Genomic DNA, 25,528 nt, shown 5'->3' with positions numbered 1-25,528 from the left:
AGGTTATTCAACAAGACAACATGGTCATACTGGAATTTCAACATGGGAGACGCAAGAGAAGGAACATTCTGGATAGCAAAATGGACAAGGAAAGCTGAAGAAAATATATCCCTATATTAAAGGTAAAGTGCTAGGCGCAGTGAAGGGAGTGGTAGAGAAAAGAGGGTTAGGAATGAATGTAAAGAGTTCTGTATGAGAAAGTGATTGTAATAACTGTGATGTATAGATCGGAGTTGTGGGGAATGAAAGTGACAGACAGAAATTGAATGTTTGAGATGAAGTGTCTGAGGAGTATGGCTGGTGTATCTCGATTTGATAGGGTTTGGAACGAAGTATTGACGGTGAGAACAAATGTACGAAATGAATCAGATGCTAGAATGTATATGAATGTGTTGAGGTAAACCACCATGTAGAGAGAATGGAAAGTGGCAGTCTGCTTCAGAAGGTGTTGAATGCAAGAGTTGATGGGAGAAGTAGATAACAGGTCTATGGCACCCTAGCAGTGCCAGCCAAGCTCGGCTGAATCCCTCGTCAGGCTGGGAGGAGCTAAGAGAAGAAAAGTTCCCCTTTGGTTTTTTCTTTTTTTTTTTTTTTTTTATCTGCTCCACCCAAAATTAGGGGAAGTGCCTTGGTGGATAGATACATAGAACAATGGTAGGAATGGAGAAATTAGAAAAAAACAATAAGGCAATAACAGCACTGTCCTCTATTTTGAAAATAATTTGAATGAAGAAAAATGTTATTTTGATAATAAAATAAATTTTTGAATATACTTACCCGGTAATTATATAGCTGCAACTCTGTTGCCCGACAGACAACTCTACGGTAAAAACTCGCCAGCGATCGCTACACAGGTTGCGGGTGTGCCCAACAGCGCCATCTGTCGTACAGATACCCAGTACTCAATGTAAACAAAGACTCAATTTTCTCCTCGTCCCACTGCGTCTCTATTGGGGAGGAAGGGAGGGTCCTTTAATTTATAATCACCGGGTAAGTATATTCAAAAATTTATTTTATTATCAAAATAACATTTTTCAATATTTAACTTAGCCGGTGATTATATAGCTGATTCACACCCAGGGGGGTGGGTAGAGACCAGCAATATATGTTTACACTTTTATGAGCTAAGAGTTTTTATTTCATTTTAGAAGTTATCAAAATAACAAAAACAAAATAAATAGGTACCTGGTAAGGAAGTCGACTTGAACAATTTCTCTGCCTTTTAAGTACGTCTTCCTTACGGAGCCTCGCGATCCTCTTAGGATGCTGATCGACCCCTAGGATCTGAAGTAAAAAGGGTTGCAATCCATACAACAGGACCTCATCAAAACCCCTAATCTAGGCGCTCTCAAGAAATGACTTTGACCACCCGCCAAATCAACCAGGATGCGAAAGGCTTCTTAGCCTTCCGGACAACCCAAAAAACAACAATAAAAACATTTCAAGAGAAAGATTAAAAGGGTATGGAATTAGGGAATTGTAGTGGTTGAGCCCTCACCCACTACTGCACTCGCTGCTACGAATGGTCCCAGTGTGTAGCAGTTCTTGTAAAGAGACTGGACATCTTTCAAGTAAAATGACGCGAACACTGACTTGCTTCTCCAATAGGTTGCGTCCATTATACTTTGCAGAGATATATTTTGCTTAAAGGCCACGGAAGTTGTTACAGCTCTAACTTCGTGCGTCTTCACCTTAGGCAAAGTTCGGTCTTCCTCACTCAGATGTGAATGAGCTTCTCGTATTAACAATCTGATAAAGTCTGACCAAGCATTCTTTGACAAAGGCAAGGATGGTTTCTTAACTGAACACCATAAACCTTCAGATTGGCCTTGTAAAGGTTTAGTACGCTTTAAATAGAACTTAAGAGCTCTAACAGGGCATAAGACTCTTTCTAGTTCATTGCCTACGATCTCCGATAAGCTGGGGATATCGAAAGATTTAGGCCAAGGCCGAGAAGGCAGCTCATTTTTGGCTAGAAAACCAAGTTGTAGCGAACAAGTGGCTTTTTCTGACGAAAATCCTATGTTCTTGCTGAAGGCATGAATCTCACTGACTCTTTTAGCCGAGGCTAAGCATACCAGGAAAAGAGTCTTAAGAGTGAGATCTTTCAGGGAGGCTGATTGTAACGGCTCCAACCTGTCTGATATGAAGAATCTTAGTACCACGTCTAAATTCCATCCAGGGGTAGCCAAACGACGCTCCTTGGTGGTCTCAAAAGACTTAAGGAGGTCCTGTAGATCTTTATTGTTGGAAAGATCTAAGCCTCTATGCCGGAAGACCGATGCCAACATGCTTCTGTAGCCCTTGATAGTGGGAGCTGAAAGGGATCGTCCTTTTCTCAGGTATAAGAGAAAAACAGCTATTTGAGCTACAGAGGTACTGGTCGAGGATACAGAAACTGACTTGCACCAGTCTCGGAAGACTTCCCACTTCGATTGGTAGACTCTAATGGAAGAAGCTCTCCTTGCTCTAGCAATCGCAATGGCTGCTTCCTTCGAAAAGCCTCTAGCTCTCGAGAGTCTTTCGATAGACTGAAGGCAGTCAGACGAAGAGCGTGGAGGCTTTGGAGTACCTTCTTTACGTGTGGCTGACGTAGAAGGTCTACCCTTAGAGGAAGACTACTGGGAACGTCTACTAACCATCGAAGTATCTCGGTGAACCATTCTCTCGCGGGCCAGAGGGAAGCAACTAACGTCAACCTTGTCCCTTCGTGAGAGGCGAACTTCTGCAGTACCTTGTTGACAATCTTGAACGGTGGGAATGCGTAGAGATCCAGATGTGACCAATCTAGGAGGAAAGCATCTATATGTATTGCTGCTGGGTCCGGGACTGGAGAGCAATAGATTGGAAGCCTCTTGGTCAGCGAGGTTGCAAAGAGATCTATGGATGGTTTTACCCCAAGTGGCCCAAAGTCTCTTGCACACATCCTTGTGGAGGGTCCATTCGGTTGGAATTACTTGCCCTTTCCGACTGAGACAATCTGCTATGACGTTCAAGTCGCCTAGGATGAACCTCGTTACTAGGGAGATGTCTTGACCTTTTGACGAGATGAGCAGGTCCCTTGTGATCTCGTACAACGTCAGTGAGTGGGTACCTCCTTGTTTGGAGATGTACGCCAAGGCCGTGGTGATGTCCGAGTTAACTTCCACCACTTTGCCTCGAAGGAGAGACTTGAAGCTTTTCAAGGCCAGATGTACTGCCAACAGCTCCTTGCAGTTGATATGCATGCTCCTCTGACTCGAGTTCCACAGTCCTGAGCATTCCCGACCGTCTAGTGTCGCGCCCCAGCCCACGTCCGATGCGTCCGAGAAGAGAACGTGGTTGATATTGTCCTTCCACCAAGTCAGACAAGACTATCTTTTCGGAAACCGGGATCGAGACCGCTTCTAGCGTCTTGTCCTTTTTCCAGTGAAAAGCTAGATGGTATTGAAGAGGACGGAGGTGTAGTCTTCCTAGTGACACAAATTGTTCCACGGATGACAGCGTCCCTACCAGACTCATCCACAGCCTGACTGAGCAGCGTTTCTTCTTCAGCATCTTCTGGATGGATAGCAGGGCTTGATCTATTCTGGGGGCTGATCGTCTTGTTGTTCAGCAACGTCCTCATCAGAGGGTTCCTCATCCGAAAACTGATGAGGAAACGGCAATGGAGTGGGCAACGTCTGGCTCGCTGAGTCCGGTCGCACTGGTGGATGCGTGACGGAGCCGGACGCAATATCATGGAACTGCTGCACAGTCTGTGAACTGTCAACAACCATGGGTGCGCGAGGAAGCACAGCGTCAACCCGAGACTGTCTAGACCGTCTGGGTTGTGCAGTCAATACCCTACCGGGTTGCTGAGGTTGACGCACTGCGTCAAAACAAGTCACCTCTGCTGGTTGTTGAACGTCCTGAACGTCAACAACCACCTCCGAGCGTCGCTTAACGTCAACGTGCGGCTGGCAACCCCCACTGGGTAGCATCGGTGGAGGAACCACCTCAACTGGCAGACGCGAGTAGGTTACCTCAGCGTCAACAGGGCGCACAACCGACCGGTTGGAAGGTTGTTGGCCAGAAGGTTCGGTAGCAACCTTCTCCGCATTAAAGTCCTCTATCAAGGACGCAAGCTTGGACTGCATGTCTTGCAGCAAAGCCCATTTAGGGTCTACGGGAGCAGGTGTGGCAACAGACGGGGTTAGCGACTGAGGCGGTACCGTTTACCATCCCTGAAAGCCTTGTTATGCTTGACATAATTGTACAGCAAAACTTCAAAGGCTCGAAAACAGCTGTGAAGTTGACCTGTAAACAACTTGGAGCTTCTCCTGGCCAGGCGCCAGGGAGAGTCTACGAGAATTGAGAAGTCTATCTGGGCAGAGGCATGAACTCCCAAGCCGAGAACTTCTCTCGTGTCATATCAGACTCTCGCTCTATAAACCAGTTTAAAAGAAGGGAAAGCAAAGGCTGTATCCCCCAAACTCCTCCTGGTGAAAAACCAGTCGCCTAGCCAACGTAAAGCTCTCTAGGAGAGCGAGAGAGCACTAGCTTAAAAACAACGGCTTCGAAGTAGCTAGGCCTAGTGTAAGCTCTGACGTTTAGGCGAATGAGGAGCAGCAGTTACAAAAGATCCGGACAAAGATCCTTAAAAAAAATCATCATGATTTAATTAAAGTCCATAGGAGGCTAAACAGCTTTAGGCTCCTCTCCATCTGACAGAGTCCTCAAGGGAATATCAGTAGGAGGGGGAACAGCAACTTCCTCATCTACAGGAACCTTGTCCGATAAAAGCTGAGTCTCAAGCAAGGGAGAGACCTACCGTGGTGGCAATGCTTTACAAGCAGAGTCCACACTCACTGGTGCATTAGTAGCGGACCAGAACGCAACGTCATGTAACTGCTTGACGGTCTGTGAACTGACAACAACTGAACTGTCAACCACAACAGGTGCGTGAGAACGCACAGCGTCCACTCGAGACTGCTTTAACTGCCTAGACTGAGCAGTCAAAACAACTCTAGAATGCGGAGGTTGACGCACAGCGTCAAAACAAGTCAACTCCGATTGTTAGTGAACGTCTTGAACGTCAACAGGAGCCTCAGCAAGTGGCCTAACGTCCAAATGCGGCTGAAAAACCACACGAGACCGCATCGAGTGTGGTTCTAAACAACCTGACTGACGTGACTAAGCTACGCCAACGTCAACAGTAAGCACAAAGGAACGTTAGGTTGGCTGAAAGCCAGGATATCGATGAGATAAACGGCTAGACTCAACGGACTAATCGGCAGAATAGTCTTCCATAAGGGAGGCAAGCATATACTGCATGTCTTGCCATACAACCCATTAAGGATCAACGGAAATGGTTGTGGTAAGAGACGAGGGTAACGTCTGTGACTGCAACACTTTGCCTACAAAAAAAGACTCTCGGAGTCTGTGTTACGCTTTTGTTAGGCGGCGAGCAGTTATCCGATGACTGCAAAGGGTCAGAGCTGTCCTAATGGTTGTAACCAGGACGCTGGACCTGTCCTGAAAGGACTGACTTTCGCTTAAGGGCTTCGAAACCTTGTGACAGGTTTCTTATGCGAAAAGCCTTCGGATGACGAGGAGAAACAACGTCTCTCTCGTCTTATGGTAGGGGAGATCTTGGTAAGATACACCCGATACCATAGAGGGAAAACGTCTGTTCGTTGGTCAAGGCCTCTCGAACCCATAAGTCGTTTGACATTACTTCTCCCCTGGGCTTGGGAGCATGTAAGAGGTCCCGGACTAGGTGAACGACAGGCACGAACAGACGAACCCTCGGACGCAACACTGTAACACTTTGCGCATATCACTTTATCACTTCGATTTTCTGTTTTGCACTTATTTCACTGAAATCGAAACTTTTACTGATTTCTACCTGAAACACGCAATTCTAACCTTCATTAAAATGTAGTAATTGCGAAATCAGTCGTATAATGCAAGCTCATTAATACCAGCAAAAAACAGAAAACATATTTTAAGATAAAAAAATCAGTGGCTGGGAAAGAGACTAAACACTAGTTCATATAACTACGTTTTTAATCTCTCACCGCACATAGCCTGGGGACGAGAATAAAAAACTAAAACGTTTTATCCTTCCTCCCCGTACAGCGACTAGGGACGAGAGTAACTCGAGAACAACGTTACCCGCTTGAACGGAACGTTTTCTCTCCTCTCTCTCCCTCCGTCTCTATCTCTCTCTCTCTTTCTCTCTTGATTTCGCACCTGAGAGAAGAGCCCAATTATATTTCGTCAAAAAAAACATGTTATTTGACTAAAGGAAAAAACTGAAAGGTTTTTCAAATAAAAAGTTCCTTTAAAATAGAATTTAAAACATTTAAGCTAAGAAAGAATGAACAAAACGTCAGAATCGATTTACTCTTACTGCAAAGTGAAACCATGATACACTCTCTCTCTATCGTAACGATAGAGCGCATGTTGAACGTCCTGAACGTCAACAACTGCGTAGCATAAATAAACTAAACGTTAGTTCATCTTTGAAAACAGTACGAAGACTATCAAAGAAATTCTTTCATAAAACATTACATTTAAAAAGTTTTAAATCCTTAGCTCATTACGATATAAAGGGCTCAACGTTGATTAACTTCGGTTTCCAAGTTAGGACCGCCTACTCTCAGGAAAGGTCTATATAAACAAAACATTAAAATTACTTTTATATGTTTATAATAAATGGAAAGTTAATCGAAGAGGCCTCATAAAGGCGGAGAGATATAAAATATATAGAGGAAAATCTATAACGTGATATAATTACTAAAAGCCTAAACACACTTCCGTCTAAGGGAAGGGTCGGCCATTTAAAAGTGAAAGAAAGTCCATACTCTCTTTGTCACCATAATTAAATCTATCCAAAACGAGTTCAAGATTTAAGATGAAGATAAAACACCTGCATAGCGAAAGCTCAAAACTAGAATAAAGTACTTCACCAATTAGTTGTGAAAAAACTCCAGTTTAGCAACAGCGAGTAAGTACGTCTTGTCGATAGCTCGACAGAGAGAAAATTGAGTCTTTGTTTACATTGAGTACTGGGTATCTGTACGACAGATGGCGCTGTTGGGCACACCCGCAACCTGTGTAGCGATCGCTGGCGAGTTTTTACCGTAGAGTTGTCTGTCGGGCAACAGAGTTGCAGCTATATAATCACCGGCTAAGTTAAATATTGAAAAATGAGAAAACCCAAGAACCCTTCAACTATAACAAGTTTTTCCCTTCATGAACGGACTATAAAACCTTCTGGGAAAGTGTCTTATAACAATGGAAAGCAAAAGAAAAGGGGATAGACTCAAAATTTACAGGGGAGTAAGACTACTTGAGTATGCTATGAAAATAATAGAAAAATACTGGAGGAAAGGCTGAGAAAAATCTATAATTGTCAGTTTGATTTTGTGCCCAAAGTGGACGATGGCAGAAGGGGTTTTTATAATATGGTAATTACATTGAAAATACCTCATTATGTGGAAGAGATTATTCAATATTTGTTGATCTTGAAAAGTTATTTGATAGAATACTGAAATACCAAAATGGATATTGCAAAAGCAAATTGTAATGGAAAGACTCGTTAAGCTAATGTAGTTTAACCTGGAATAATAGCCACTACTTGATCCTGCCGTGGAGATTAATTTTCATACATATTATGATACGTTTAGCATACTTCAGAACTTTATCTAGAGTATTCATAAGAGGATGGGTGTACTGTTAGAGGATTGTTTAATACTAGAAAATTAATAAATAAAAAACCTCCAGAAAGTTAGGAAGAATTACTTCCTAAGACAAAACCTAGTACATGTATTCACTAGTTAATCTCTAACCATTGCATTGCACAATCATAAAAGTGACAAAAACTTTAGATGACCCATTATTATAACTGTATTGCTAAGCTACCATCCTACTGTAGTTGGAAAAGAAGGAGACTATAAGCTCAAGGGCTCCAACAGGGCAAAATAGTCCGGTGACTAAAGGAAATAAATAAATTATAAGAGAAGTAATGAACAATTAAAATAACATTCTAAGAACAGTAAAAATATTAAAATAGATCTTTCATAAATAAACCGACTTATGTCGGTCTATTCAACATAAAAATATTCGCTGCAAGTTTAAACTTTTTAAGTTATAATGCCATTGTATTTTGGCCCTTTCTGAAACCAATGTACCCCTCACTCACATCCATAGCAATTTAGGAGTTCTTCTGAAGTAGGGGGTCTCAGAGGATCTTCTCCCTCTATTGGAGCGGGAAGATTAATTCCATACATGTTTTCGAAGACGCTACGTGGAATATGGTTAGCAATGAGATTGATTGGAGGTACTTCATCCCTCATCTGTATAGATAAAACAAAAAAGTTAATTATTTGAATCAACCTTTGTTTCATAAAAGCAAAATAAGTCTAATTTTACTAATGCCCAAAGGACAAGTTTGGCTAGATTATAAAGGCATCGGAAATCGTTACTTCCACGTTTTCTCACAGAAGTACAAAGAAACTTGAAAACCCCCTTGCTCATTCTTTAGCTTAAATGATATTGGCTACACATATTTCTATACACAAGACACCAATGTATTTACAGTATACACATTGTCACACAAGGTTTTCATCTTGGTTGGTTGGTTCACCTCCACACATTAACATTACTCTTATGTATAGGATGCCACTATGCAAGGACAGGTAGATTAATTTATAGACTACAATACTCTATGGACCATTTGCTCCAGTACTGGTGCTCAGGAGATTATTCAGTGCTGACGTGAAAATGGTATACATTCTGCAATAAGAGAAGAGAGACTGGACAACAAGACGGAAGAAAGGAAGCAGGAACGGAGGTAAGTAGAAGGATAAATAGCAGGTATAGTTTGCGGACACGGGATGGTATAGCGACCTGTTAATAATACTGTACCAAACGTGCATCGCATGAAGTGCACTAAATCCTTGTGCCATAAAAAGAAAACCCACCATTGCTTCTGCTATACAGTTACTCTCACAAGTGATCCTTGAAAATTATACAGTATATTTCTCTTTAACCTAACACCTTCACTGTTCTTGAAGTCAATATGAACAGAGGAAAGCATCGTTAAAATAATAAAAGATATTTTGACAATACAGATGCATTTTTCGGTCATGAACAACTTTACAGTATAAATCCTAAGAAATCTATGAAAAAAATACTAAATATATGCTTCAAACTTTAGACATTCCAAACTGTAATTGACAGCCTTTTTTATTATTCTTTTTTTTTCCATCAATGCTATGGAATGTGGGAAAATAATTAATAAAAATTACTCAAACTGCATTCTACCTGATTACCCATCTAAACAAACTAACATTACAGCAATATTATTGTTTTAAGAGTTAATTTTGAGATTAAATTGCAAAACTAAAAAGCCTTGAAGTTGATTACTAAATTTTTTTAGTTCAAGGCAAAACAGTATACAGTACAGGTACAGTGCTTCACATAAACTGTATATTACTGTAAGACTGCAAAATACAATTACTGTACATTGCTTTAATGTTGCAAATCAACATCACCTCCCTGATAAAATAAAAACTTCCCACAACATACAATGGTCTCGTAAACATTAATTCAATGTTTTAAAAATTAAATTATAAATCTAAAAATAGTTATTACATAAAAAGATAAGTTCAGACTGACCTGATCAATCGGAAGGATGCCAGATATTATCATTTCTGGTTTTGTTGCAACGAAGGCGGGGAAAACGAGGCCTGGACAATCGCACAGCATCACCTCGTTACTCAAAAATAACGTCTGGAAATGAAAGTAAGTTTTAGATCAGATATTCCAACATACATTTCTCAATGTTTCAAATATATTTCTAATGCTCCTCTAGGTACAATCATCAAGAATAACTAAGAGCATACCTGAAAATGTTTTGTCTTTCCCGGTGTTGCCGATACCGAAACTTTCTTCTCCCTGAGTAAACAATTGATGGTCGAACTCTTGCCAACATTGGGGTACCCAACAAGACCAATCGTTACACATTTACCTAAAATGTGTTGTGTTTTGTGTATGGTCGTAAAAACGTCTATCAGTTCTGATCTGCTTAGTAGTCGACTTGATGTAACAAACTCCGACTGTTCGGAAGTTGACGGGATATCTTCTTTTTTATCTTCGTGTACTTCTGAAGATATTTTGTCATCGGTCTTTTCCTTCTCTGCATGCAGGTTTAAATTTTCCAAATCTTTAGAACACTCTTCGACATTACCGTCAACGGAATCGCCTTCCCCGTCGTCCTCATCATCATCTTCCGGGATGCTTTCATCCTTCTGAAGTCTCCTTTTTTCTTCCTCCTGCAAGATTGCTTCTTCCTCTTCTCTTATAGCATCAAGTTCTTCACCATCGAGGGCTGAGAAGAACACAGCCTTGATGTTCCGTTCTCTGAAGTACTGGGCCCAAGTCTCCCTCTGAGATTCTGTCAGAAAATCCGACTTGTTGACAAGTAACAGGTTATCTTTATTTGGACTGACCTCCTTGACATACTTCTCCAAGTCCTCGCAACGGAATAAGAGAGGATTTCGAGCATCGACAATCTGAACAACAACATCGCTGGAAATAAAGTCCTCGAATATCAGCCACGTGACAAAGAAACTTCGAAAGTAAATTGAGAGTAAAATTACTTCAGAAATATAATATAAACAACACTTTGAACACTTACATAAGGACTTCAACTTACAAACTTAACTGGTTCAAAGAAGCTGTTTGTAAATCAAATTGTTTGCAAGTTAACATTTTTTAAATTGTGGCCTAAGGTATGCCTAACCTGAATTCCATGTCTATGATTTCCAGCTACCAGTCAACAAATAGTCAGGTTTCATATGAAATAGGTCTCATATTATTACAAATGTTGTTTTGCTTACTGTATTAAATAATATAATATTGTTTTATTAAAGTATTTCTTTATCTTACCTTTGTTATTTTCAATTGGATTTGTGTTTATACCTCTAAATGTTTGTAAGGTGAGGATCATCTGTATTGTAATCTAAAAGAAGCATTACTTCAACTCACCTTCTCTCAATAACTCGCCATAGTTGCCTCCAGAACTCTAAATTACGTTCGTATGGAGTTAGGGTTATCCCTTGAACTTCTTCCAACTCGATAAGGCTCCTTCTCCATTCAAGGAAAGAATTGCGTTCATATTCCATCAACTCCTCTACTGATGTCGTCCGGTCCCATGGTGGCCTTTAAAAAGGAAAAAGAATGTACAAATAAAGACAAACTGTAACAAGATACTAAATATATAAAAGAGCCAGTCAGCCAAACAAATTTAAATTTATATGAATTTATTAGTTATTAGCTAAAACACAATGATGATCTTTTGATGTGCTTCCTTTCCAGAATTGATGTATTTAAAAAAAAAAAAAAAAAAAAAGAGAGAGAGAGAGAGAGAGAGAGAGAGAGAGAGAGAGAGAGAGAGAGAGAGAGAGAGAGGGAGAGTGAGGAGAGAGAGAGAGAGAGAGAGAGAGGGAGAGAGAGAGAGAGAGAGAGAGAGAGAGAGAGAGAGAGAGAGAGAGAGAGAGAGAGAGAGAGTTGTAGCTTAGCTAGTTTTAATAATAATATTAAATTCATGTTAAATGTTAACCAGGTAGAAAAGTGGCTGTAGGATATGAATTTTAGTTTATGCTTTATTATGGGGTCTTCATCACTTACCAGAGGGGCAGATACTTCATACCCCATTAATTTGCACCATGCACTAATTTTAGCTAGATCTCTATTAAGGGATTTAGCAACTGCTGATCCACATTCAGGAGCTGGCATTGATGCAAAGAGAGTAGCATCATCTGCATAAGAAACAAACTTGTTTTCTAGACCAAACCACAAGTCATGTGTATATAATATGAAGAGTAATGGGCCAACAACACTACCCTGAGGAACACCAGATATCACATTCCTATACTCACTATGGTTCCCATAATTAACAAAAACTCTTTTCGAGATATTACTTAAGAATTCAATAACGATGCCAAGAAAAGACCCACCCACGCCCAACTGTTGGAGCTTGAAAACAAGGGCTTCATGACTAACACGGTCAAAGGCAACACTAAAATCAAAGCCAATCATACGAACTTCCTGACCACAATCAAGGGATTTCTATACGTCATTTGAGATTGTAAGAAGAGCATCACATGCTCCTGAGCCTTTTCTTCTATTAGCGAGCTTTTCCCATTCGTATGGGGTCACGCGGTTGCCTTCTTTTTGAGGGACTTTACAAAAGCCAAATTGCAAAGTAGAGAACAGATGATTGATTACCTTCAGCAAACCTATTTAGACGTTTTGCCAAAAGACGGTCAAAAACTTTAGATAATATAAGAGTAATGGAAATCAGGCGGTAATCAGTTGGACTTGAGCAACCACAAACACATTTACATAATGAAGTGACATTACCAATTCTCAAATAAATGCTAAAAGCTCCTCTTCTTGCTAACTTGCTCAAAATAACATATAACTTTTGAGCCAAGAAATCTGCAGTCTTTATGAAAAAAAACAACAAAGTAAAAATACCATTCGGGATTACACCTCCATAAGCATCAAGGTCCATCAAAAGAGCTTTAATTTCACGAAAACAAAAAGCGAAACTAGTTAGTTTAGCCTCAGGAAAACAGGAATGAGGAAGATCAAGTTTCTTATTATTCTGCTTACTGTCAAACACATCAGTCAAAAACGGTTGCCTTTTCCTTTGGACAGTGAGTGACAGAGCCATCTGATTTATGTAAAGGTGAAACGTTGCATCTACATCAAAGAGTGCAGATTTAAGGGTAGTCCACCACATATTCCTGGGTTGTATCAGAAAGGGTTTCTTTTATGGTTAAAATGTATTCATTTTCAGTCAAAGCATAAACTCAGAACAAAAGTTCTTAGTCGAGTATAGTTATTCCAACTCAAATCTGATCTGTTACCCTTCCAAAGATGATAGGGCCCCTGCTTCTCCAAATAAGCACATCTACGATCACCACTGAACCATGATTTGTCTTTCAGTACCTTAGCACACGAGAAGGGATACGCCTATCAATTATGTTGACTAGATTCTCATGCAAAGGAACAACAGGATCAACACTATCATACAATTGCGACCAATTTAAGCCAAAAAGATCACTCGAAATGCCATTCCAGTCTGCTTGAGATTTTATATAAATCTTACATGAGTATGATACATCAGGGACAGGCTGCTCAGTCTTCACTACTAATGAAATGAAGGCATGATCAGAAGTAATAACTGGAGAACCAACCTTACTAGTTATGTATCTAATGAGCGATGGGAGTTCTAAACCTAAGTAAATGACAACAACAAAAAATCCAGCCATTTCTAGTCCACTGCAGCGTGTTGATGAAAACCGCCCAAACGCCAGACATGAATAAGATAATTATGAGGCTGTTATATGCTCACCTGCGAGGAATACGTAGTAGTGTCTTGTTCTTCTCCTGGGCCTCCTTGACTACTTTCTTTTCGGCTTCCGTAAGCAAACCTTGTGTTAACGTGGGCCTCACAAAATTTATGTTTAACTTTTCTGCCTGAAAAGTCACCACAACTCTTAAGAATATTTATGTACAGTATAAAAGGCAAACTACATTTTTAATTGCAAAATTTATACAAATTTTACACTTACTGAATAATGTACAATACATAAAACAAACTACACCTTAAATTACAAATTTTATATAATTTTTGCACTTTTTTAATAATTATGTACAGTCTATAAGACAAACTACACCTTTAAATGCAAATTTTATATAATTTTTACACATTTCCTATAAAATTTTCAACATAACCATATACAATACTGTGCATCATTATCACAATAGCTTCACCTATACAGAATGTCCTCCACTTAAAAACTTAACCCTTTTACCCCCAGGCTATTTGGAACTTTCCAACCCTTAACCACCAGGTTTTTTTTTTCAAGCACATTTTGCTATATATATTTTTTAAATTACTCTAACAGCCTTAATTTTTGTCAAAGAGAGGTCAGGTTGGTCTCATTCTTTTGGAAAATGCCTGAAGTTTCTCATAAAGTTATCAAAAATATTTTTTAAAAAATGTAAATACCATTTTTTTGCAAGGACGTACCAGTACGTCCATGGGGGTCAAGGGATGAGTTTTGTGAAACGTACCAGTACGTCCTTTGAGGATAAAAGGGTTAATCGGTTCCAAGACGCTGTTTGCAAGTCAAATTTGGTTCAATTTTATCCTAGGATAGACCTAACCTAAATACCGTACCATGCCTATGATTTCCAGCTACAAGAGTCAAAAAATAGTCGGGTTTCATATGAAATAGATATCAGGTTGTTACAAATGTTGTTTTGCCTTTTGTATTAAATAATATAATATTGTTTTATTACAGTATTTTTTTGTAATCTTTGTTATTTTCAATTGGATTTGTTTGTATCTCCGGATGTTTGTGAGTTGAGGAGCTTCTGTACTTCAAACACTTGCAGCATAACGACCTATGAAACATTCAAACGTAAAATAAAAATGCCCCGTAAAGCATTTTTTTCCCCACTATATGGACTTTGTTACAAAACTAAATAAAACATAGAAAAATCCTCACCTGAAATTCTCTTCCAGCCAACTCTGCTGTATTCAGGAATTCCTCGACGGGAGTTTGCTCCGTCACAGAATTGAAATCTATTCTGTTCCAATCCTGGCCGTCATTCAGTTCTGATGTGTGTAACTGAAAGCATAAAGTTATATTAAAAACTTTAAAAGATGAACAGCCTTTTATAACTACGTAAAGTTTATAGTTTTAAAAACATTCAACACTATTAATTGAATATATCATATCTGAAATAAAAGATGAACAGCCTTTTATAGCTACGTAAAGGTTATAGTTTCAAAAACATTCTACACTATCAATTAAGTATATCTGAAATACAAATGATAAATAAGAACATATTTTTCATGGTCTTATGATAGGCAATATCAATTTGGACGATTTTATCACAATTAGCCTTTAACTCAACATAAAATTAGGCTTAACCTATTAGCCTTTAACTCAACATAAAATTAGGCTTAACCTATTAGCCTTTAACTCAACATAAAATCAAAAATTTTAAGTAATTTTTATTTTTCCAAACATACTTACCTCGAACTACTTTCTATAGGAGTTACTGGTAATCTCCTCTCTATCGACCAGAGTTTTGCGTATGTTACCCCCCACTCTGCTCTCTAAGTAGACCTACCCCCGGCATCAAGGAATGTGCCCCGAGGGTAGGATCAAGGTAGGTCGCTGCTTGGCTGGGTCAGCCTCATCATTAAGTTCTATTGAATTAGCACAATGCTAGCAAGGGAAGAGAGGCACTCGGGGAAGGAAGGGAGGGCCATTACCCGAAAGTAGTTCTCGGTAAGTATGTTAGGAAAAATAAAAATTACTTAAAATTTTTTATTTGTTCCAACACGAATACTTACCTCGAACTACTTTCTATAGGAGACTTACACTTTAGGAGGCGGGAGTGCTATTCTGACCCCCTGACCCGGGCCGTGGAGGCCAAGAGGCCTATGGATAACGGGACCTACTAGAAAGCGGAAGCGAGGGTGACTACACAAAAATTCACGTTAGTGTCTAAGTACTCACCCTTTAAAAAACTTCTTTTGACGTTCCTTCCAGGAGCGTAGTCGTGAAGAATGTGTTATTTTATGGGAACAGTCGGTATTCCCCGAAGAGGCAAGTAAGCAACTGGGTAGGAGGTAGGAAACCGCACTTGTGCCTACCGGTCGCTAGTCTTGAACGCGCCTGGGGTTTTTACCATTACACCACTTGGAGGGCGGAGATGACTGTTCCAATGGAGAACCCGTCCAAGGATTTTCTTGAGTAGTCCTTGAGGTAGTGGGCAGTAAAGGTTGACTGGTTCGACCAAGTACCTGCTCGCAGGATCTGTCCCACTGCCATGTTTCTCTCAAAGGCTAAGGAGGTGCTCAGGCCCCTGATGTCATGAGGCCGGGGAGTGCCTGGCACTGCCATGCCATCTTCCTTGTAGGTTCTGGCGATAACTTGTCTCAACCAGAAGGAAATGGTGTTTTTGGAATCTTGTTTCTTATTAATACCTGTGGAAACGAAGAGGCTCTTGATGCCTGGTCGGAGATGCGCTGTCCTTTCCAGGTATTTCCTAATTGTTCGCACTGGGCACAATTTCAAGTCTTCTGCATTGCCTGTCTTAGGGATGGCAGGAATTGAGAAACCTTCAAACTCAAGGTCCCAGAATGCTGGGTTCTGAGTCTTGGCCACAAAAGAAGGCACGAACTTGAAGGATACTTCTTTCCACCCCTTTGAATGAGAAACGTCGTATGACAGACCATGGATCTCTCCCACTCTCTTAGCGGACGCCAAGGCCTGCAAGAAGACGGCCTTGAAGGTGAGATCTTTGTCTACGATATCCTTCAAGGGTTCAAAGGGGGGACGACACAGCATCTTCAGGACCTTGGCTAAGTCCCACTGGGGCACCCTACTCGCCTGAGGGGGGCAAGACTGCTCGAAACTCTTGACAAGCATCGCTGTGTGTCTCGAGGCCCCCAGGTCGATGCCCTTCAGGAGGAAGACTTGGCCTAAGGCGGCTCTAACTCCTTTTATGGCTGGAATTGACATTCCTACCTTGTCCCTAAGAAACACCAGAAAATCTGCTATGTCTGGGACAGAGGCCTTAAGAGGTCTAATATGCCTCTCAGAGCACCACTTCGTGAAGGAGGCCCATTTTGCCTGGTATACCGCGGCTGACGACTTTCTCAGGTATACAGTAGAGACATTCTCTTAGCCGTGGGGGGAGAATATCCTTCCTTCTTCAGGAGCCGCTCGATAGTCTCCAGGCGTGAAGACGAAGGGAGAGTGGGTTGTCGTGGAGCTTGAGAAAGTGAGGCTGGTGCAGAAGGTCGCCACGGCGGTTGACTCGCTAGGTCTTTTAGGTCCGCGAACCACTCTCTCTCCGGCCACCAGGGCGCTACCAAAGTCATCTTTAGGTTTCGGGCGGTCCTTACTCTGTTGAGCACTTGTCTTATCAACGTGAAAGGGGGAAAAGCGTACACATCCAGATCGTCCCACTTGTGCTGAAAGGCGTCTTCTAAGGCTGCTTTCGGGTCTGGTACAGGGGAGCAATAGACTGGGAGTTGGGCGTTGAGTTTTGTTGCAAAGAGGTCCATCACCGGGGAACCCCAGCGCTGAATGATGAGCCTGGCTACTTCCGGGAGAAGGGACCATTCTGTCCCTACTATCTGGCCCATTCTGCTGAGGCCGTCGGCCAGAACGTTTTTCTTCCCGGGAATGAACCTTGCTAACAACACCACGTGATTTTCTTCTGCCCAATTTAGAATCTCTATGGTGAGATCGCACAACTCTCTCGATTTCAAGCCTCCCTGTTTCTTTATGTATGCTACTACCGTGGCGTTGTCGCACATCAACGCCACGGTGTTTCCCTTTAGCAGACTTGCAAAGTGTAGGCACGCCTTCTGGACTGCTTTCAACTCCAGGACATTGATGTGGAGTTGCTTCTCCCCTTCCAACCAGGTACCTCGTGCCGTTTCGTCGAGGATATGGGCTCCCCATCCTTGGTTACAGAAGTAACTCGGGAGGGCCGGTCCCGAAGGGCATCCCCTTGAGGGAGTTCGACTGGCAGTGCCACCATTCCAGGGAGGGTCTCGTGTTTGGAAGGACTGGAATCAGCACTTGTTGTGAGTCCGTCTGGCACCAGAGGTTCTTGAGATTCCATTGGATGGATCTGAGCCCTACCCTCCTTTGGGGAACTAGTTTCTCCAATGAGACCAGGTGGCCTATCAGCCTCTGCCAGTCTTTCGCTCTCCTGGGGTGTTCTGACAGGAACGGCTGAATGATGTGCCTGAGGTTCCTTATCCTGTCCTCCGAAGGGAAAACTTTTCCCTGAATGGTGTCCAATGTCATCCCCAAGTAGTTCATTCTGGTGGACGGGGATAGATTTGACTTCTTCGGGTTGATTACAATCCCCAGATCTCTCCAAACCTGGAGGAGACTTCTCCCTTGTTACTCCAAGAGGGCCTTTGAGGCGGAAAGGAGCAACCAGTCGTCCAGGTATCTGATAAGGCGGATGCCTCGTTCATGAGCCCACACTGAGACAGTCGTGAAGACTCTCGTGAACACCTGGGGCGCTGTTGACAGACCGAAGCAAAGAGTCCTGAATTGCAGGATCTGGGAACCCCATTTCACCCGGAGGAACTTCCGACTCGAGGGGTGGATCGGAATTTGGAAGTATGCGTCCTTGAGGTCGACGGTCATCATAAAATCTTTCTCCCTCAAGGACAGCAGGACTGACTTCGGAGTGTCCATTTTGAAGTCCGTCTTCTTGACGAACTTGTTGAGAGCTGACAGATCTATAACCGGTCTCCAACCCCCCGTCGCTTTCTCCACCAGGAACAGGCGACTGTAGAAACCTGGCCCTGGGAGAAGAACTTCTTCCATTGTGCACTTCTCTAACATGGAGGATACCTCCTCTTGAAGGGTGGTCCTCTTTAACGGGTCCTTGGGAGCTAGCCATTCTGTCCGGTTGGCCGGAATAAGAGGGGGTGGTTCCGTTAGGAACGGAAGTCTGTAGCCCTCCTTTAGAACGGACACTGTCCAAGGCTCTGCCCCTTGAGCCTTCCATGCTTGCCAATGTTGTCTGAGGCATCCCCCAACCCGAGGCTTGGGCGGGGATAGGGAGCCTCCCACTCTATCTTCTTCTAGAGGGGCGGCCTGATCTGCCTCTCCTAGAGGCGGAGTAACCCGACCTGAAGGAGTTTGAGGGCGCTGCAGCTCCCCTGCGGGAGGGCTGAGGCGTTGTGGACCAGGAGGAAGAGGGGGCCTCTCTCCTCGTAGTGCTGGAAGAGGCTTGGGGCGTCGCGGCGCTATCCGAGACGGACCTCTTGTAGGGCGGTCTCCTAGAAGTCGTCGGTCTGGGGCCGTTGGCCTCCTTCTTTTTCGAGACCTTCTCCATTATGGCTTCTAGTTCCTTCAGAGGAAACAGAGACTCTCCCCACAGGGGCAGGCTGCGAATGGCTCGCGCCTCCCTGTCTGGTACCTTCCGAGACACCTTCGTTAGCACAGTGTCTCGCTTACGGAGAACCCAGTTGGCTGTTAGGGCGAGAGACTAATAAGTCAGAAACTTCAGGGTTTTACCCCCGGAGGTAATGAGGTCCCTCAGTAGGCCTTGCTGGTCAGGGTCCTCGGGGTCGAAGGAGGCTTGAACACCCACCAACGTGGAAGCCCACCAGTCCAGCCAAGAGGAGACGTTGACTAAGTCTCGCGACATTTCCTCCATCATGGAGGCTTCTGCTGGCGAGAAACAGACTGGGGCCGAAGAGGCTCTATCGTCTGAGACGCCTTGACTCAGAATGTCTACGGCCGACTCCACTTTACAAGGACCTGGGCGACGTCCTGCTGGCACATAGACTTTCCCTTGGGTTTTGAGGCCCTGGAGCAATTTCGAGGCACTCTGGGTTTTGGGGGCCTCGGCATTGCTGGCCACTACCTTGTCGATGTACTCTTGCCCTAGAACTAGATCTCGGGCTAGAGGGAGTGCTAGGGACGTCTTAGGTTGGGAGGGAGTTTGCATGATCCTCAGCAGGCTTGACCTCCAGGAATCTCCATCCGTAGCCGCAGGTTCTGCTATTTCGTGGTGCCTTCTGATAAGGCTAACCACTCTCCTATAGGCGGAGTCCTCCGTCGGGGAACCCTCCCCTCCGTCAGCCGAGGTCTCGGCCTGGGGCGGGGGAGCCGGGTTACCGGGCACGCCGACTGGACGCCTAGCCCTTGGGGCCAGGGGCGCCGTCCTCCCGAGGTACTGGACCTCATCTGCGGGTATGTCCGCACCAGGGGCTCGGGATAATGCAGGTACCGCTGGTTCAGCGGGGACTCTCGTACGCCCTAAGGCTCTGGGTGCTGAGGACGCGGTTCCCATGGGCTGACCCGACAGCGGGAACCGTTCCTTCCGACCCGAAGGCCGCACCAGCTGGGCTGGTTCGGCCAGGCTGCCTGACAAGAAGCGCGTTTCCCCCCGCTGGGCGGGGTGAACCGGAGGCCTCGAGGACTTATGCTTTCTAGAGAGGTCTTTCCTGCGAGCCAGGTCGCGAGGGTCAAGGCTGTGCTTAGAGGACGGCAGCCTTGGCGATCGCTCACTGGACCAGCGGTCTGGGGAACGAAGCACCTTCGAGTCCCGCGAAGATACGTAGATCCAGGCGCCACCGGGAGATACACTTCTCCTATACTTACGGCCTGGGGAGCGGGAGCGCTTTCTGCTATACCGAGAACGCGACTTCGAACGGGAACGCTCGCTCCTGGACCGCTCCCTCCGACAGCGGTGTTTCACCCTGACCTCTTCCTCTGACGAGGAATAGACGTCCGATGAGCCCGACGACACTGTGTTCATCGCGTGTCGGCTGGTAGCGGGGACTGCGGGGGACTTCTTCGGGCGTTGAATGCCAGAGGTCGAGGGCTGGAGGAAGTCATCGGGGACTTCTGTGGGGAGGGTTGGGAACGACTCAAACTGTTCCATGCCCGGGAGCCAGGGATCCAGGGTCACATCCATCCTTAGGGGTGACCTACCCGGCGTCTTCGGGAGCCTCCAACCGAAGGCATCGTTACCCGAAGGTCGAACTTTCCTCTGGTTGTCTCCCCCTAACGACGAACCAGAAGCACATGCCCACGAGGGCGGCGGTGATACCGATACCGCGTTACTACCCCACAAGGGGTCATCGGAGGAAGCGTTCCCCCCGAGCACAAGGGCCGACTCTCCGGACGCACTACTGGATCCTTCACTAGCCCTAGAGGGGCCCGCCATTGGCACTGCACTTACACTGGGCTCCTGGGAAAGGACGCCTTGTTCATCCACAACACTAGACTTACCTCGTCCCCTACTCTGTGTAGGGGACGGTGAAACCGAGGCCCCGTCGGACCGCTCACTGGGTGATAGTATCGGCGAGGAAACACTAATTTTCCTGGGGGAACGTTTCGCTGATTTCCTCTTTTTGGTACCGTAGCGTACCCACTGTATATCGCTCCAGTCTACACACTCGGGGCACGTATCTGCTGACGAGCAAACTTTTCCCCTACAGGAGGAACAAAGGGAGTGAGGATCCACTTCCGGCATGGAGAGGAACGCTCCACACGATTTCCCGGCTCTAGGCCCAGGACAACGGCGAATTTGCTCCATAATGCACACAACGCACGACACAAGCACTAAGGGAATCAATGAAAACACTAGGTAAGCACACGGGTGGAAGGTGAACGCACAGGAACACTTGGGAAAAGCACACTGGAAAACGTAAATTGCCACGCTGGGAACACGTGGGGCACTAGAACGCACACAAAGGATCGACAGAGAACGAGAGCGAGGTGTGAACGCCACGCGACCAGAGAACTTAATGATGAGGCTGACCCAGCCAAGCAGCGACCTACCTTGATCCTACCCTCGGGGCACATTCCTTGATGCCGGGGGTAGGTCTACTTAGAGAGCGGAGTGGGGGGTAACATACGCAAAACTCTGGTCGATAGAGAGGAGATTACCAGTAACTCCTATAGAAAGTAGTTCGAGGTAAGTATTCGTGTTGGAACAAATTAGGCTTAACCTATTAGCCTTTAACTCAACATAAAATTAGGCTTAACTTATTAGCCTTTAACTTACATAAAATTAGGCTTAACCTATTAGCCTTAACTCAACATAAAATTAGGCTTAACCTATTAGCCTTTAACTCAACATAAAATTAGGCTTAACCTATTAGCCTTAACTCAACATAAAATTAGGCTTAACCTATTAGCCTTAACTCAACATAAAATTAGGCTTAACCTATTAGCCTTTAACTCAACATAAAATTAGGCTTAACCTATTAGCCTTAACTCAACATAAAATTAGGCTTAACCTATTAGCCTTAACTCAACATAAAATTAGGCTTAACCTATTAGCCTTAACTCAACATAAAATTAGGCTTAACCTATTAGCCTTTAACTCAACATAAAATTAGGCTTAACCTATTCAGTCTTATAGCCTATAGGCCTATAGGGGTCCAGTCTTGGTCTGGTCTCTCAGAACTGGCCTTAGCGGTATGGTTGAGCCTGCCAGGGTGGATAAACTGTCCCAACGCCATTGCCCAGCCCATCATTGAGACACTCAAGCCCCTCTACTGCAGCAAAGTGCTGGACCATCAGAGGCCTTCTCCTTTATTTTAAGATAGGCAAAGGCTAGGAGAAGGAAAACTCCAAAATCAAACCAAACAAGACCCCAACGGCGGAGCTTCCCAGCGCTGGCGGAAGAGGGCAATGCCTGTCGGGCAGGCAACAAGGCAGGCCTTGACATAACAAGAACCCGGCAGCCCGATGCAACCAACATCGGAGAAGCCGCCTGTCTCATATGTCTTGAGCCGCGGTGAAAACGGTGTGGGCCAAGTGTGTGTGCGTGGCCGTTGCAAAGCCATGACCACCCAAAACAATACACCCAGCTACTGGCATTCTGTCGTTTCCTCCACCCTTCTTCATCTCTTTCTCAGGAGGCTGATGGCTAACGACAGAACCTAATACTCGGACACGAGTGGGCGCTGACGACGATGACGACGATTCAGTCTTATCAGTAGTGTACAACAGTTTAAAAAAAAAAAAAACAAGCATATGTCCTTGCCTATCAGAGGTCTACTAAGATATATAAATAATATTTTCTTAACTAGTACTGTATACTGTACTGTTAACTCTTTCCAACTCCCCATCCATGTTACTTCTGTCATAAACTCAACTATTGTAAATTCATAAGAAAAAAAAAATTTCAGTTACAACCTTATGGTACACTGTACTGTTAATGCTTGCCAACTCCCTAACTTCATGTTATTTCAGTCATAATCTCAACTATTGCAAAATCATTAAAAAGAAAGAAAAAAAAATTCAGTTATGACCTTAAACCTAGGTAAGCTCTAGTAATTGTAAAGAATATTTAAAGGGTTAAAGGTCACTCATGAATGACAGAGGCAAGAGAGAGTGACAATACCCTAGAAAATGGCCATATATACATATGATCAGTGGTCAAGGGCCCCTCTCCATCAAGCTAGAACCAAGGATGGCCAGGCAATGGCTCCTGGGGACTTAGCACGCAGACCTATAGGTGTCTGGGCATTTTCAATTTATCTACATAAAAACAGGTGTCAATTACAGTCTATGTAAAAAGTTCTATATCTTCAAGACTTTCTCAAAATTAAGATTTTTCAAGAAATTAAAATTCACTTCTGATCAAGAAAAATTATGACATATACAGTAACATTTCTACTTCAACAAATTACAAATGAACACCGATCTACGGTGAGAAGCTCTTTTAGAAGGCCACTCCAAAATCAAACCATTGTTCTCTAGTCTTGGGCAGTGCCACAGCCTCTATATCATGGCCTTCCACTGTCTTGGTGTAGAGATCTCTTGCTTAGGGGTACACTAGGGCACACTATTCTTTTTTATTTCTATTCCTCTTGTTTTTATCAAGTTTCATAGTTTATATATAAAAGATTTATTTTAATGTTGTTACTGCTGTTAAAATATTTTAGAATTTATGGTTTATTTATTTCCTTTCCTCACTGGGCTATGTTTCCCTGTTGGAGCCCTTTGGTTTAGTGTCTTGCTTTTCAAACTAGGGTTGTAGCTTAGTAGTAATAATAATCCGAGAGATTTTTAATAATTTTATGGTTTGATAACCATGAAGAAATTATAAATGTACTGTAATTATCAACAATCGCACTCTATTAAATATAAAATCATAAGAGGCAAGAATGCGGGAGGGTCTCGCACTGCTATCATGTGAAAGTTCAATCCTCAACTCCCTAGGTTTAAGGTAGGTTACTTACTTTACTTTAAGGACTGCATTCCTGGTCCTATACAGCAGGGGAACCTTACTTCTCGTAAAGGTAAAATGTGGATAACTTCGTCAAAAGGTAAAATGTGGATAACTTTGTGAAAAGGTAAAATGTGGATAACTTCGTGAAAAGGTAAAATGTGGATAACTTCGTGAAAAGGTAAAATGTGGATAACTTCGTGAAAAGGGAAAATGTGAATAACTTTTTGAAAAGGTAAAATGTAGATTACTTCTTAAAAAGGTAAAATGAAGATAACTTTTTGAAAAGGTAAAATATGGATAACTTCTTGAAAAGATAAAATATGGATAAGTTCTCGAAAAGGTTAAATATTGCAATAAATGACACATGACTCGTGGTTAAATAAAAAAAAATGTGCAATAATCGTGACAGCATTTTAATAAAAAATAAATAATCCATTATCTTTACATTACGCTAGGTATACTGTCACAGAAACCAAGGTAGATTTTAGCTAGTGAATTATAAAAATGCTCTATTTATTAGATTTCCCTATGAATTTATATTAAGAATTTACTTTAGCACCGTTTTTAAGGTAGTGTGTAGGTAGTTGGGTCACTGATTATTTGTTTAACAAAATACTTATCCACATGGCTAACGAGATAAGAGAAACGAGATAATGTTAAATTGTAAGTGATGCGAGCCATGGCAAAGCAAAGACCAGTAAGTGGATACCGATAATTAGAGTTAGTTCGGCAATATGTCATACACGTGAATAGCCTTAATTTTCTATGATTGGTAGGCCTGGTGACCCAACAAACTGTGCACAAACGTTTTTTTGTTGGTAATTCAATGAAACCTTTTTGTGATATTTCTGAAACTATTCATTTGCGACGGGAACGAGTGTCATTTTCGAAGAGAGAGTAATTTTTTCTATAAGAAAAAGTAGTTTGTTTTCCTAGGTTACATTGCCCTGTAATACACTACAATGAAACCTTTTTTTTTTTTTTTTAATCAATGAGATTAAAACCAAACATGGATATTGTAATAATGTCAAATTTAATGGTTATTTCATAAAAATAGATACCGCGACACACCCTAAATTAATTATCAAATTAGTACGAAAATATTAAATAGAATTTCATCATAGCTCCTAGCCGTGACTAAAAAGGCAGGCCAAACTGCATCATTCACACAAAGGCCTTCTGGTAGGCCTTCTATGGCCTACATGCATGACAGGTTCTTACCAAAGACGTGGCAGGTTTGTTCCTCTTCCCAAATCTGTCTTTCATTATACTTCTCCCAAGGTCTGAAGAGCCTTTGTTTCCTTTCTTGCCTCCCATTTTGGTGTTTTTAGTATTTTGATGTGAAATAAACTTGATTAGATAACGTCACTTGACTTCACAACACGACTGCAAGACACGAAGTAACGCATTAGTAAGATTGTAATGTTGTCTTTACATCGGCTCCTCTTTTCTTACACATTGAGTCGGTTTCCTTTGTGTTTGCATTATTATTATTATTACTTGCTAAGCTACAACCCTAGTTGGAAAAACAGGGAAAATAGCCCAATGAGGAAAGGAAACAAGCAAAAATATTTTAAAAACAGTAAAATAAAAATAAATATTTCCTATATAAGCTATAAAAACTTAAACAAAATAAGGAGAAAACATAAGATACAATAGTATGCCCGAATATACCCTCAAGCAAGAGAACTCTCACCCAAGAAAGTGGAAGACCATGGTACAGAGG

General features: G+C 42.8%; 2 protein-coding genes across 5 annotated transcripts in view; one reads left to right on the top strand and one right to left on the bottom strand.

Annotated features, from left to right (window-relative positions):
* The window catches only part of LOC137623140 (large subunit GTPase 1 homolog), a 33,464-nt gene extending 8,276 nt beyond the window's left edge, over nt 1-25,188 (bottom strand). The window contains exons 1-7 of the mRNA XM_068353821.1: nt 25,024-25,188; nt 14,559-14,681; nt 13,397-13,521; nt 11,020-11,193; nt 9,876-10,560; nt 9,649-9,762; nt 8,171-8,324 (exon numbers count right to left, since the gene is read on the bottom strand). Coding sequence (XP_068209922.1) covers nt 8,171-8,324; nt 9,649-9,762; nt 9,876-10,560; nt 11,020-11,193; nt 13,397-13,521; nt 14,559-14,681; nt 25,024-25,119 — 1,471 coding nt within the window. The 5' untranslated portion in view covers nt 25,120-25,188. The remainder of the gene's footprint in view (nt 1-8,170; nt 8,325-9,648; nt 9,763-9,875; nt 10,561-11,019; nt 11,194-13,396; nt 13,522-14,558; nt 14,682-25,023) is intronic.
* Nucleotides 1-25,528, top strand: part of LOC137623145 (nucleolar and coiled-body phosphoprotein 1-like) — a 524,118-nt gene that overhangs the window by 322,492 nt on the left and 176,098 nt on the right. The window lies entirely within an intron of this gene.

The sequence above is a fragment of the Palaemon carinicauda genome, chromosome 30 (assembly GCF_036898095.1).
Source record: "Palaemon carinicauda isolate YSFRI2023 chromosome 30, ASM3689809v2, whole genome shotgun sequence".
NCBI lineage: Eukaryota > Metazoa > Arthropoda > Malacostraca > Decapoda > Palaemonidae > Palaemon > Palaemon carinicauda.
Note: the sequence above shows the minus strand (reverse complement) of the source record. Positions and strands in the feature narration are given on the sequence as shown.